This window comes from Nesoenas mayeri, assembly GCF_963082525.1.
Source record: "Nesoenas mayeri genome assembly, chromosome: 11".
Lineage (NCBI taxonomy): Eukaryota > Metazoa > Chordata > Aves > Columbiformes > Columbidae > Nesoenas > Nesoenas mayeri.
Window position 1 is genome coordinate 21,022,954 of NC_137563.1, and position 14,147 is coordinate 21,037,100.

The 14,147-nt window shown below is 56.1% G+C and overlaps 1 protein-coding gene across 1 annotated transcript in view; it reads right to left on the reverse strand.

Annotated features, from left to right (window-relative positions):
- The window catches only part of DUOX2 (dual oxidase 2), a gene marked incomplete at its 5' end in the record, with an annotated part of 40,040 nt that overhangs the window by 389 nt on the left and 25,504 nt on the right, over window positions 1-14,147 (reverse strand). Inside the window, 27 exons of the mRNA XM_080351605.1 lie at window positions 315-443; window positions 556-711; window positions 862-1,020; window positions 1,251-1,483; window positions 1,985-2,138; window positions 2,322-2,449; window positions 2,540-2,589; window positions 2,703-2,802; window positions 3,323-3,553; window positions 4,345-4,523; window positions 5,000-5,092; window positions 5,203-5,263; window positions 5,502-5,677; window positions 6,233-6,326; window positions 6,991-7,216; window positions 7,623-7,808; window positions 8,064-8,266; window positions 9,093-9,206; window positions 9,906-10,043; window positions 10,930-11,048; window positions 11,243-11,409; window positions 12,061-12,224; window positions 12,945-13,047; window positions 13,392-13,479; window positions 13,608-13,704; window positions 13,833-13,893; window positions 13,975-14,141. Of these exons, the coding sequence (XP_080207731.1) occupies window positions 315-443; window positions 556-711; window positions 862-1,020; window positions 1,251-1,483; window positions 1,985-2,138; window positions 2,322-2,449; window positions 2,540-2,589; window positions 2,703-2,802; window positions 3,323-3,553; window positions 4,345-4,523; window positions 5,000-5,092; window positions 5,203-5,263; window positions 5,502-5,677; window positions 6,233-6,326; window positions 6,991-7,216; window positions 7,623-7,808; window positions 8,064-8,266; window positions 9,093-9,206; window positions 9,906-10,043; window positions 10,930-11,048; window positions 11,243-11,409; window positions 12,061-12,224; window positions 12,945-13,047; window positions 13,392-13,479; window positions 13,608-13,704; window positions 13,833-13,893; window positions 13,975-14,141 (3,776 nt within the window). The remainder of the gene's footprint in view (window positions 1-314; window positions 444-555; window positions 712-861; window positions 1,021-1,250; window positions 1,484-1,984; window positions 2,139-2,321; window positions 2,450-2,539; window positions 2,590-2,702; window positions 2,803-3,322; window positions 3,554-4,344; window positions 4,524-4,999; window positions 5,093-5,202; window positions 5,264-5,501; window positions 5,678-6,232; window positions 6,327-6,990; window positions 7,217-7,622; window positions 7,809-8,063; window positions 8,267-9,092; window positions 9,207-9,905; window positions 10,044-10,929; window positions 11,049-11,242; window positions 11,410-12,060; window positions 12,225-12,944; window positions 13,048-13,391; window positions 13,480-13,607; window positions 13,705-13,832; window positions 13,894-13,974; window positions 14,142-14,147) is intronic.

A 14,147-nucleotide genomic window follows, 5' to 3' on the forward strand; every position in this document is an offset into this window, starting at 1 on the left:
CAGATGATGGCTCTGGCCTGATCTGAGGAGGCTTTTGGGGAGGTTGTCACCTCCCCATGGAGCTGCTGGGGCCATGGAGGAAGGATGGGACCACCCAGTGTCCCTGCCAGCGCCAGAGTCTTGCTGGTACGGGGCATCGCTGACTCTTGCAGCTCATCCCAGCTTCGGAGGCAAAGTGGGGTTCATGCCTCTCCTGATCTACCCTTGGTGCAGATGCCACCAAGGTCTCCAGGGCCAGGAGGACAGTTTGGGACCAGCTCCAGTCCTCCAGACTGGTGGGTGAGCATCTCCCCCATCCCCAGCCACGCACTGACCTCAGGGTGCACCTCCTGCAGCGAGTCGAAGAAGGGGACGAAGGGAGGCCGCCCGAAATGGGTGATGGACCGCAGCCCCGTGAACAGGCTCTTGTTCAGCACCTTCTGGAAGTGCCGCTCGCAGATGTACTGCAAGACACCAGTGCGTGTCAGGTGGCCCAGCATGGCCCAATATGGCCCAGTATGGCCCAGCACGGCCCAGTATGCCGTGGCAGCCTTCCCAGTGAGTGGCCAGGCTCACCAGCATGGTGGTGCGCAGGTCAAACTTCTCGGCCAGCTGCGTGATGTAGATGTGCACGGAGACCAGGTCATTCCTGTCCGTCTCCTCCACCTCGCGGATGATGTCCGCCAGCCACTCGAACTGCCGCTGCGTGCGTGTCACCCAGATGAAGTAGATCTGCGGCACACGGGGACGAGGCTCAGCATGGAGCTGCCACATCCATGGGACTCCTTCCCAGCTGGGTCACGGGGGATTTTGCCCACGACAAGGCCACAGCAGCAGGAGGCAACTGGGGAGGGCTCTTGTCCTCCAGATGCTTCCTCTTACCTTCTTACACAGCAGCTTGGAGCTGATGGCTGACTTGAAGACCAGGTCCTTGAGGATGGACGCAAAGGGCGTCACCCCGATGCCTCCTCCCACCAGCACCGACACCTCGAACTTGTTCCACTCCTGGTGGCCCTCGCCAAAAGGCCCATCCAGATAGAGCTGGAAGGGGGACAGCTGTCAGCAGAGCATCTCCCTCCTCCACTTGCCCACGGCTTGGCCACTTTCAAGGCTGGAGAAGCGCCATGGGCTGGGCACAACCCATTGCTCTTGGGCTTGGGTCACAGAATCACAGACTGGTTGGGGTTGGAAGGGGCCTCTGGAGATCATTCAGTCCAACCCGCTGCTTTCACCGAGAACAGGTGTCCCCGGAGGAGCAGCGTGGGGCTCACCTTGGGCATCGTGCCGATGAGCGCCAGGCTCTCCGGGGAGTAGAGCTCCCGCAGGCGGGTGGTCCAGGGCCCCACGGCTCGGATGTGCAGGCTCAGCGTGTCCTCGTGCGGCGCCGAGGTCAGGGTGAAGGGATGGTACTCGGTGGTGCCCAGGGCCACGCAGGCGATGCGCACCCACTGCCCCGACTTGTACTCAAAGTCCTGCGGCCGCTGGAACCGCAGGTGAGTGACGCCTGGCGGGACGGGGATGGGGACGTTGTTAAGGTGGAGAAACGGAGCGTTGGAGAGGAAAAGCTGGGGAGATGAGCGGGCTCAAGGAAAGATGGAGCTGTGCACAGGGCTGGTGGGATGGGCCTTGAGGACAAGGCGTGGAGCTCAGGGCTCAAGGTGCTGGAGAGGCTGTGATGGGCCACAGCCTTGGGGCCAAACAGATCTCCTGGGCAGCTAACCAATCCCCGTGGGTGATGGCCCAAGCTCTGTGCCTCAGTTTCCCTGTCTAGGGGGAAGGGGTGGCACAGAAGACTCTTGCCATGCAGAAGTGCTGCAAAGGCATTGGGGCAACATACAGTTAATGCTTGGAGATGCCAGCCTGACCCACCAGCATGTGTGAGGACATTTCCTGGTGCCAGGGTCACCCACTTGCCACCCGGTTTGGGATCCGCTGCCACCCCGAGCTGGCAGGGCCGGCTGCTGTGTTCCCTGCACCGCTGCAGCCCACGTGCAGGACGCGGTACCTGAGGGCAACAGCTCGGCTTTCACCACGCTGATCTCCACCTTCTTCCTGCTCAGGCTGAGCAGCTTGTCCGCGCCGTAGATGAGTGCCGGGATGATGAAGTAGATGTAGAAGCGGGGCTGCTGGATCAGTGCGTAGCTGCCATGGATGATGACCTGGGCGGGGAGCAGCCGCCATCAGCACCACACTCAGCCCAACAAGCCACCACTCTGTGTCTGACTTGGTGGCAGCTCAGCAGCAGCCAGGACTGCGGCCAACAGCTCCTTTGGTGACCAGGCTGCCCCATGGGCTTGTGATGCATCGGCCACCAATCCACCCTCCCAGCCCAAAGGGTTTACCAGGACGTAGAGCAGCACGTAGAGATGGTGGGTGATCCAGAAGCCCTGGAAGCTGACGCGTCGGAAGTGGTGGGTGGCGAACACGTACATCACGGCCAGGATGACCAGCAGCAGCACTCCGGTCATGCCTGCCAGGGAAGAGGTTGGGAGGTCTCAGCAGGGATGGGGACAGCCCCACGTGGGCTCCATCTGGACATAGGCAGGGCAGGTGGTCTCACCTGGAATAGTTTGGAAGAACCACCAGTAATACCTCTGTGGGAGCTGTGACCTGGAGAAGGACAAGAGGCTGCAGCATGGAGTGGCCAGAGAAAACTCCTGGTTTCCACTTCCATTCCCATCCATGCTCAGGACACTCTGGATGGTGTTTTAGAAGTCACCTACCCATCGTCTGTAAAGACACTGGAAAAGAGGCAGGACAACACGCTGAGGGGCGTGACTGAGAAGATGTAGACGTTCACTACGTGACCTGCAGTGTGGAGCACTGGAAGAGAAAAGCAGGAGAGAAAAGCATCACTGTTGCTGTGGGTGGAGATGTGGCAGATCCTGCTGATGCGTTGGTCTCTTCTTCTGAGTAGCAAGTGACAGGATGAGAGGAAACGGCCTCAAGTTGCGCCGGGAAGGTTGGGGTTGGATTTTGGGAACAATTTCTTCCCCAAAGGGCTGTGGGGCATTGGAACAGGCTGCCCAGGGCAGTGCTGGAGTCACCATCCCTGGAGGGTTGGACAGACGGACATGAGGTTCCCAGGGACATGGGGTAATGCTACAGTTAGGCTGTGGTTGGGCTCTATGATCTTAAGGGTCTCTTCCAAGCAGAACGATTCTATGATTCCATGTGCCAGGGACTTGGCAATTCCTCCTCCTCTCTGGTGCAAAACATCTGTGTCTCTCCGCACTCCATATGAGTCTTCAAGAGTCTGCCTGGCCCTGCTGTGCCATGATGAGCTGGTCCCCCTGCTTCAGCTGTGGTTCACGGGCTATGCATCCCCCAGCAGCCCACCTACCTGAGAAGACCAGGGCGGCCATGGCAATCCAGCGGTGGAAGTCCACGGCGGCGTCGAAGGGGATATAGTGGTTGAGGAAGGTCTCCCGCAGGACGGTGATGAGGTTGCGGCACATGGTGAGCAGAATGTAGGAGTACATGAAGGAGATGCAGGCGGCCGATCCCCGGGAGATGATGATCCCCACAAAGGTGGTCTGTGCGATTCCAGTGCTGGGGGACGCGAAGGCGTAGTCTGGGGAAAGAGAGAGGAGAAGACGTCAATGTGGTCGGCATCGAAGGCCATGACCCTTCCTGCAACAAGGGGACAGCCACCTGTGCAGCTCTACCAAGAAAAGGTCACCGGGGATAGGGCTGTGGGGGGACAGGGGCACAATTCGCTGTGTCAGACACCCCAGAGCTGCTGGTGACAGGGTCTCCTTGGAGGTCAAGGGAGGTGATTGTCCTCCTCTGTGAAACTGCACCTTGGTACAGTGTCCTCAGCTGGGCATCCCAGTATGAGATATGTCAAACGGGAACAAGTCCAGTGGAGGCCACCAGGATGGGTGGGAGTTGGAGGATGTCGCATAAGGGAAAGGCTGAAGGAAATGGGCTTGTTCAGGCTGGAGGAGACGGGTTGGGGAAGACCCTGTCACTGCCTGCAACAACTTAGCAGGTGTTCCAGAGAGGAGAGAGCCGAACTCTTCCTCAGAGATGCACAGCGAAAGGATGAGAGGCAACGGCATGAGTTTCACTGAAGGAAATTCAGGTTTAGAGGATGGTCAAAAACTAGCACAAGCACAACGAAGTGTGGTGGGATCTCCAACCTCAGACCTCTTCAAACCTTCTCTAAATACAGCCTTCAGCAGCCTGATTCAGCTATGAAATTGGCCTTGCATTGGACCAGAGCCTTCCAGAGGTCCCTTCCAAACTCAGCAACCCTTCGGTTATTCCAGGGAGGACCAGCCCTGTTGCCCAAAGCTGAGCCGGGACCTTTCACAGCCCAACATGCCCTATGCGACCAGCCTGCTCTGGCTGGGCACTCACAGTAGGCTCTCTCCACGAACACGCCGGCGGTGATGGCCGAGAAGAGGACCACGCAGACAATATGACGCCGATAATTCTCAATGAAGCGCTTGAACTCCTGGATCTTCTGCTGGATTTTGTTCCGCTCGTACTTCTTCCGTTGCGCTTCGGTGTATAAATGCAGTTGGTACTGGTTCACCCTGGGAGAAAGAGGAGGGATGGTGTCATCTCAAAGTTATGGCCCAGGCCACACTGCCCAGGTTTGGGTCTTCATCCTGGTGGCCACCTCTGCAGACCGGTGACAGCGGTGACGTGCAGGGCATGGTGTCAGCGGGTGATCTCAAGTCATCCTGCAGTCTGGAGCACTTTTGAAAGCCAATAGCAAACATGCAGATAGTGACTCATAAATGAAACAGTAGATAAGAAATATAAAGGGTAATTTTCATAGTGATATTGAACTGATTGTGGGTTAGGGAAAGGTCCTTGGAGCTATTAAGGCAAACCAGGATGTTCTGGCCATGGGTAACAACCACTTCACTGGTTCCTTCCTGCACATCACCCAGACCCATCACCCTACAGCACCGTCCCTGCTGAGGTGACACGGAGATATGAGGAACCGCAACCAGGCTGGACCGAACCCGAGCAGCGTGCCCGGTGAGAAGAGGACATTACTCACTTTCTGCCTGGTCTCCTCCTCAGCTCTTGCCCTTCTTGCTCCATGTAGTGGCTCACGCTGTCCAGGTTTGGGTCTTTCTCCTCTGAGATGGTCCTGTTGGACACAGAGCTACACCTAGCCCAAAGCTGTACCCGCAGGAAGGGCTTTGGCAGCATTGTCCCCATTTCCCCGTATATAGCAGCAGCAGCAAGAGGAGAGCTTACTCTTTCTTTTTTATGAAGGAGACGCGGTTGTGCAGGTTTTGCTTGAGCTCCTCGGGGACACCTTTCAGGAGCCAAAAGGACAAAGAGCCGTTTTATTTAGAGTCTGTGAGATGCATTGGACAATGTTTGGGCAGGAGTGGGGTGGGGAGAGGCTCGGAGAGAACCCAAACATGTTGCACATGGAGTAACAGCTGATGCCCCATTACTGCGGTTGGTCTGGAGGGATTGATGTGACATGATTTGGGTGCTGCCCATCACCTCCAGCCCCGCAGGGCCCGGAGTGACCCTGTGCTCCTGACCTTTGAGGCAGAGATGGGTGAGACGAAGCTCCCTGTCATGGTCCCGCAGCATGTAGTGGAAATCCTCCCATGTCAGCTCATCCCTGTCCTCAAAGCCTGAGGCCCGAAACATGGACTCGGTCACCTGCTCCGCCTGCTCTCTTGTCAGGCAGTTGTTGGAGATCTCAATGAAGGACCTGGAGCAAGGAGGGCAGATGGGACCACAGCTTGAGTCCTTCACATCACAGAATCACAGAATCCCAGACTGGCTGGGGTTGGAGGGGGTCTGGAGATCCCCCAGTCCAACCCCTCTGCTAAAGCAGCGTCACAGAGCAGATCACACAGGTGGGTCCAGGGGGTTTGAATGTCTCAGAGCAGGAGACTCCACACCTGCTCTGGGCAGCCTGGGCCAGGCTCTGGCACCGCCCAGCAAACAAGTTTCTCCTCATGTTCAGATGGAGCCTCCTGTGTTTCAGTCTGTGCCCGTTGCCCCTCACCCTGGCGTTGGGCACCACTGAACAGAGTCTGGTCCATCCTCTTGACACCCACCCTGAGATATTTATAAGCAAAATAACCCAGGGCAGAGCCCCAGACCAATTTCATAGGAGAAATGGTCTCTTGGTTGCGCATGTTGAACCCGTGGGCTCTCCCACAGCACCCTTGGGGAGCTAAGCACAGAATCTGGAGCTGCTTTTGGAGACATCTCTGTTTACAGACATTGTGAAAACATCGCAAGAGATGAGGAGAAGTACCTGAGCATCCTCAGGAACTCCTTCTTGGAGAGGAACCCGTTCTCATCAATGTCATACATCCTGAACATCACCTTGGACTTCTCCTCTGGGGACCCTGGAGGGGAGGGAAAGAGGCGAAGTAAGAACAAGATCCTGTTGTCACTGGCAAAAGTGCTTTCAAACATTGTCTTTGAGAGTCTGGGCCTGCAGCAACGTCTCACCCAGCTCCGAGAAGACTGAGATCACACGGCTGAGCGCACCGTGAACAGTGGGAACAGCCTCTGCTTGGCCTCCTCAAGTGCAAGGTGAAAAATCAGGTAGATACTGATGCTTTCTTGGGCATTATTTTGCACACTCAAAATGGGGTTTTGCACAGTGATGATTTTTCTGGGAGCTCCTTTGATAAAATCTGGCATTGACCACTTCTATATATGAACCTGCTTTCCCAGTGGTCATTTAGGGGGGATCAGATGTGATGTCTGATACGGCTGTTTTGTCTTTCAAGGACAGGATGCACGGTCCATTCAGAAGACTTTTCCATGGCGGTGACAGATCAGTAAATCACTGCTCTGAGATGGCTCCCCTCATGGACAGTCTTACAGAAAACATAATGACATTGTCAATGCCCCATAACTCAAGTTGAAGCTGTCCTAAGCGAAGGGGATTTTAATTTGTAGAAGTGTCTACAGATTAACCTGCTGGATGTATCTTGTCCTTCACTCTGCTGGTGGCATTGCCAGGACTTGGGCCAAGAGATGAAGGCCTGCTCCAGCTCTCACCTTTCATGAAGACCACCAAGATGTCCAGGAACTCCCGGAAGGAGATGTAGCCGTTGCCATCTTTGTCGGCCAGGGAGAACATGGAGTCTACAAACATGGAGTTGGCTTTGAGGCCCAGGGCCTCGGCAAACTCAGCCCTGCTCAGCTCACACGTCAGGGACTCCTTGGCCTTCTGTGAAGATTCAAAGTTGAGCTCCCCGGCATCGGACCTATCGATTTCCAGCACCTGCAGGTTGTGTCCCACAAAAGAAGTCCCGTGAGTGCTGGCAGAGCAAAAGGCTGGTGTCCACTTGCCCAACCTATTGCACAGACACCGGTGCCTCCCCCAGCACAAACCCTGCAGCAGATACCACGGGGAAGTTCCGTGTCACTCCTACACAACGTGACTTCCACACTAAACACCACTGACCACTGCGGAGACCTCAGTTATGTCATCCAAAAGTCCCTTTTCAACTTCAGACACTTTTACCACCACAGCCTTTTGTCTTCTGCAAGGAGAAATGTCCCTTGGTCCTGAAGCTTCCTTGTGCATGGCTTACCAGCTCTTACGGTGAGCAGCAGCAGCCACGTTCTTTGCTTAATCAATACCAAAATACATTCCTCCATGCAGAGCCGGCCACACCTCTACATACCTGAGCAAACAGGTGCCTGAAGAAAGTCTCCAGAATTTGTTTTCTCTGCTCCTGGGTGACTGCCCGTTTCATCAGGCTCTGCTCCTTCATCTCAGACACGTGCAGGTCGAGGCCACTCTCCTTCAAGTAGCTTTGCAGCTTCCCAATGAAGTTGCTCCTCTCTGCCTCCTCGCTGAAGAGCAGCACCTGCAGGAGACCCCACCAAATGGCTGTGAGCAGCAGACACCCCATCAGGATGCGTGTACTGCTCCTCTTCACCACAGTGGTCACCCCATGGTCGGAGTTGGACCTGGTGGTTCTCAGGAGGCCACTGACACCCTCTGGGGACACACGCTGGTCCCAGTGCCCAGGACTGGGTGGTGCAGGGTGTATGTGACCAGTGGCAGAGGATGGTGGAGGGTCCAGGGGAAGGTATTGTACCCCAGGCATCACAGTACTCACCAGGTCATACTCCTTGGGGCTCTTCAGGAGCAGAGCTTTGTTCCCTCTGTTGCTAGAGAGGATCACCTCTACGCTTTGATGGGCTTTCAGGCTGATGGTCCTCAGCGCACACCCTCTCCTATCCAGCACTTTGAGGATTTTGTCAGCTTGGAGCTGAATGTAGATGGGAGAGCTGTCCGTCTTGGGACCGTGCCACTCCATGGCTGGTGGGAGAGAGGACACGGCTCAGCTGGAAGGTGCACTTGGCCTCTTACTCATCCCAGCACTTCCTTTACTGATGTTCAGCTTGGGAGTGATTGCATGAGCAGACACACGTTAAGGGAAAAAGGATGATCTCCCACCCAGAGAATACGAGCGCATGGTCAGGGGAGGAGTACAGATCATGGAGCAGGGAGGTTGGGTTTTTCCATTGTCCAGGACAAGGAGTTAATAGAATCATAGAATGTCCTGAGCTGGAAGGATCATCAAGTCCAACTCCTGTCCCTGCATATGACAACTCCTACATTCACAGCATCTGTCTGTCCAGTCTCTTCTTGAACACTGTCAGGTTGGGGCTGTGACACCTCCCTGGGGAGCCTGTTCAGTGCCCAGCACCTCTGGGTGAAGAACCTTTTCCTTATGTCCCACTGACCCTCCCTGGCACATCTTCTGCCATTCCCCGTCCTGGAGCTACTGGCGCAATTGCTCCACATAGGATTCCTTCAGATAAGGTGTGATCTGGAGACGGTTATAATTAAAGGGTCATAAGATAACTCAGGTTGGAAGGGACTTGCCCAGCCTCCTGACTAAAGTAGGACCAGTTATGGCATCAGGCCAGTCTGCTCAAGGCTTTATCCAGTCAGGTCTTGGATAAGATGGAGATCACACAACCCCTCAACCTCTCTGGGCTACCTGCTCCACTGCTTGTCTATCCCCATGGGGAAACAGTTTCTCCTGTCTGGACACAAGCTCCATGAGCAGCCCTGCCTGTGTCCCCTGACTCCAGCAGCGTAACCAGCCACCATGGTGGGACCAGCAGAGCCACCTCACCCTGTATCGCCTCGCCGGTCACCTCCCATCGCACGCTGGAGCCCTGCGTCTTCTGCAGCTTCTTGAAGTCTCGCTTGCGGAGAACGGCCACGATCCAGGCAACAAACAGAGTCACTGGGGACACGTGGGAGAAGAATCACAGACTGGTTGAGGCCAGAAGGGACCTCTGTAGATCCCCCAGACTAACGCAGGGTCCCAGAGCAGATCACACAGGTGGGTCCAGGCAGGTTTGAATGTCTCAGAGCAGGAGACTCCACACCCGCTCTGGGCAGCCTGGGCCAGGCTCTGGCACCTCCCGGCAAACAAGTTTCTGCTCATGTTCACAGGGACCCTCCTGTGTTTCAGTCTGTGCCCGTTGCCCCTCACCCTGGCGTTGGGCACCACTGAACAGAGTCTGGTCCATCCTCTGACACCCACCCTGGAGATACTTGTCACATTGATAAGGTCTCCCATCATCCTTCTCCAGCTGAACAGCCCCAGCTCCCCCAGCCTTTCCTCACAAGAAGGATGCTCCAGACCCCTCATCATCTTCGTAGCCCAGAAAGCATGTGATATCACAAAGCTTTGGCAGCATCACCTGTATGACTGGGGCAGCCAAAGGTGTTATTTCTTCCCCATCACTCTATGGCTTTATTTAACACAGGGCTGCCGCATGAAAGCCCTGCTCCCACTGCTGCCCGAGGACCCTGCCACCTCAAGGACCTCAAGAGTGGCCAAGACTCAGCAGCTCCTGCTGGGAGGTGCTCAATCCACTGGCACTGAGTCCCTTTCTTTGGTGGAAGAGGAGATGGGTAAAGAAAGGGAGCAGCAAACCTAAAGGCAGACAGCAGAGGACAACGATGATGATCCCGAAGCCTGCGCCACTGCCTTCGAAGTAGTCCAGCACGGTCATGGGCGTGCAGTTGGCCAGGTGCTGAGCCGTCAGCTGCTGGGGCTGGGGACACGCGTCCTCTGCACAGGGGAGACAGGCTGTGAGTGTCAGGGACCTTCTACCCCTCTCATCATCCCCAGGAACCTCGGCATTCAGATGTTGGTGGGTTTCATTGTCGAGTGACCCAGGGAGCTCTGCAGAACTGGGAGGCTGGAGATAAACTCCAGATGTTAGGAGACAACCCTAGTTTTTGGGTTGAAACTTTGCCTGCCACAGCAAACCAAGCACAGAACTGGACTCAAGCACCCTTGGAACTTGGCACCATCATCTCTCCTGATGGGATGGGTTGAGCAAGAAGCACCTTAGGCCACGGTAAATTTGGGCTCTGAGCCTCTGCTCATCCATGTGCTGCACATCCAGGGAGTTCTCCTGGTGCAACCGCATGGAGCGTACACCAAGGGAACCAAAACACTCAGGGGCTGTTGCCATTAAAGGCAAAAGCAGGCAACGTTACACAGTTAACGTGCAAAGTTTAATTCATCTGCAAACTTCATCACTTCTCGGGTCACTCAGCAGTTTAACCTGCAGAGCTGTGTGTTTATACCAAAGGGGCTGGAGGACACATCAGTGCGGAGCGTGACACAGCGTGGGGTGGGCAGAGGATGAGTTCCAACCCCAGCATGACCTTCCAGGGCATCAGCTGCATTTTTGTGCCTGGAGATCTTTCCAAGACTCATGCAATGCACACACCTGGACTTCAGCCCACCTTCCACACCAGAGCTGTTTGCCTTGCTGACAAGCAACCCTTGCATTTTGCAGATGTTTTGCTGGCTTAGGGCCACCGCAGGTGTCAGGCTGGAGAAACTGCCCGTCTGATGCTTCCCCTGTGTCACTGAGTCACCGTCTGTGTCACCAAGATAGGTTTGCTGCCCTCCCCAACTCTCTGCTGTTGCACAAAGGACTCACCCTCACTCCACATGAACACGTGGCGCTGGAGGTCTCCAGAGTCTATGGAGATGACGGTGGTCAGGACTTCATGGAAAGTGATCTCACGGATCTTCTTGGCTTCTTCCACTGTGAATAGCCTGTGGAAAAGATGTGGGGCCAAGCGGTGGCCTTGGGTATCACTGGTGGCAGGAGGGATTCACTCCCCACACTGGTTTAGGAACTGAGGAAGCTGGAGGATGGTTTTTCCTCCAGCCCCGGTTGTTATGTCTTACTGGGGCTGGCAAAGCAGTGGGCAGCTGCTCTGTGGGCCAGACAGGGAAGAGGTATTTACCCATTCTTGGTGTTTTCGAACCAAAATCTGTCGCCATCACGCAGGCGCACAAACTGGTCCAGGATGATGGCACTGAAGAGGGAGCTGTTAGCCTCCAGCATGCCCCCAGGGAGCAGCTCCAGCCTGGCCGTGTCGTTGGCGTACAGCAAAGCCACCGTCTCCAGGACCTGGCCAGAAACGAACACCGCACACGTGAGGAGAGGGAATTCTGCCAGCGCCTCCAAGTGCTGGCAGGAGGAGTGCGGAACGTGCCTTTCCAGGCATCATCACTCGTCCATGGGCTGGCAAGATGCTCAGCCCCACACGGCCCTGAGGTCGTGGCTTGGACTTGAGCAACTCAGCATCACTCCCAGAGCATGCAGATCACAGCAGTGCAGGCGCAGAGGAAATGGCCTCAAGTTGTGCCAAGGGAGGTTCAGATTGGATATTAGGAAAACATTCTTCACAGAAAGGGCTGTGGGGCACTGGAACAGGCTGCCCAGGGCAGTGGTGGAGTCACCATCCCTGGAGGCGTTTAAAAGGCATTTAGACAAGGTTCTTGGAGACATGGGTTAGTGCTCGAGTTGTGTTAGGTTATGGCTGGAGTCAGCAAAATGGTTCTATGATTTTTTATGATTCTATGGGGCAGGATATAGTTATTCACGCCATTTAATTACAATTACCCCAATGCAACAGCCCCGCAGGCATGAAAATGTGCTAGGGCAGAGTGTGCACTTATGTCCCTCTTCCTACTTCGCTGGAGAAGCCAGTGAGCATCTGGACAGCCCCAATGTCCTTTGAGCCACACGCTTTCTGTGGCCAGACCAGTTCCCTGTTACCTGTTGATCCAGGTGTGGGGCAAGGGCCGACCAGTTCTGGAGAGGCTCCAACCCAAATAGCTCCCGGGCTTGGTTGTAGGTGGGCAGGCCCAGGTCTCGCCCGCGCTGGAACCAGCTGGCCACGTGGTCGGTGCGGGTGTACTTCAGGGGCCCGTACCAGTAATCTGCAGGTGGGTTGAAGCTGTTGTGATGGCAAGGCAGAGCTGGAGGAGTAACCACAGCTGCTGGACCAGCCTAGTCCCTCGGCCATGGGCCATGCTGAACATGGAGGACATCTCCATGGCCTTGTCAAGGTAGTCCCAGTAACACACTTAACATGCCCTGCACCTTCTGTGCACTTCCATTAACAAGGCTCAAGCTGGTCTTACGAGGAGCAGCTGAGGGACCTGGGGGGCTTCAACCTGGAGAACAGGAGCTGAGGGGAGACCTTATCGCTGTCTACAACTGCCTGAAAGGAGCTTGCAGCATGGATGGTGTTGGTCTCTTCTCCCAAGTAACAAGTGATTGAACAAGAGGAAATGACCTCAAGTTGCGCCAGGGGAGGTTCAGATTGTATATTAGGAAAAAATTCTTCATGGACAGGGCTGTGGGGCATTGGAACAGGCTGCCCAGGGCAGCGATGGGGTCACCATCCCTGGAGGGTTGGACGGATGTGGAGATGAGGTTCTTAGGGACATGGTTTAGTGCTAGAGTTACGTTAGGTTATGGTTGGACTTGATGATCCTGAGGATCTCTTCCAACCAAAATGGTTCTGTGGTCTGAGGGTGTGCCTGGGTGCTGATGGTGGTGGGTTGGGACCTGCCTCCCCACCTTGGCCCCTGCAGAGCCCCACACCACACCAGTCCCACACCAACGTGCCAGCCAGGGTGCAGGGGAGTGCAGACCTTGGAGATCTTCCACCACAATGTTGTCCTCCCGCTCTGCAATCTGTGAGCTCATCCCCAGCAGGAGGTTGTCCACATCCATATCGTCTGTCTGCCCGGTGCTCTGAGGGGAGATGGGAACAGCAGGTGATTTCTCATAGGACTGAGGACATGGGGCAGCCCCACACCCCTGAACTGGTGCCCATGAGGGTGCAGACCCTGGGCGTAGGGACACCAGGGGCTTCTTCCAGGTTCATTTTCTCCACATCAGGTCAACCATGAGGTGTGACCCTGGTGCAGCTGGAGGTGGTGTCTGGGCATGATTTCACACCCCTTGGTTGGCTGTCATGCTCTGCACGTCATTTCCCTCTCAGACCCCTGTGAGCTCCTCCAGAACATACACTAGAGAATGAAGCCCCCCCAGCCAGCCTGCCATGTCCTCAGGACCCCGCGCTCCCTTCCCTGTACCTTTCTGCTCCAGTAGCTGTTGCAGAGCCGAACCGCTGGGAACGAGCCGCCAGGGCCGGGCACTTGCTGGAACTGGCACTGGGGGGTTCTGGAACAGCAGAGAGGGGCTGGACCCACAGCTGCTGGCCGGGAATGGACAAGGACCATCCCCAGCTCGGGTATCCTCATCCTGGGCACAGGCACCACTCTCCCACAGCCCCACCAAGCCCATCCTACCTCATGTAAATGCCCGGTGGCACCATGGTGGCCAGGAACTGTCCTGCAGCTGCCACGAACTCCGGTGAGATGCTGGGGTCCAGGTGCTGCTGGTACCCTGCGAGGCAGCGGCCACGGTCCAGCGGTCAGACTGGGGTGAAAGAGGCCGAGCCCCCCCTCCCACCCCATCCTTCATCTCCCCTGGTCCCCCCACCCTGCCCCCCGCAGCTCCGCTGTGCCCCTCACCATTGTACTCTGGGACACTTTTCCCCAGCAAGGTCGGCAGCCACTCGTACAGCACGATGCTCTAGGACGTGGAAATCGGGTCAGGGACAGAGACGGGAGGTTACTGGGGGCATTGGCAGAGCCAGAGTGTCCCAGCCCTCACCTGGAAGGTGGCGATGACCCACTTGCGAGCGTGCTGGAAGACATCCTCGTCCGACCAGGTGGAGTGGTTTTTGGCCAGCTCTCCGGCAAGGTAGTTATGGTAGCGAAACCAGACGATGCTCTCAGCCTGCAGGAAGAGGTTCTCGTTCCCCCAGGCGCTGCCCAGGTCTGCAA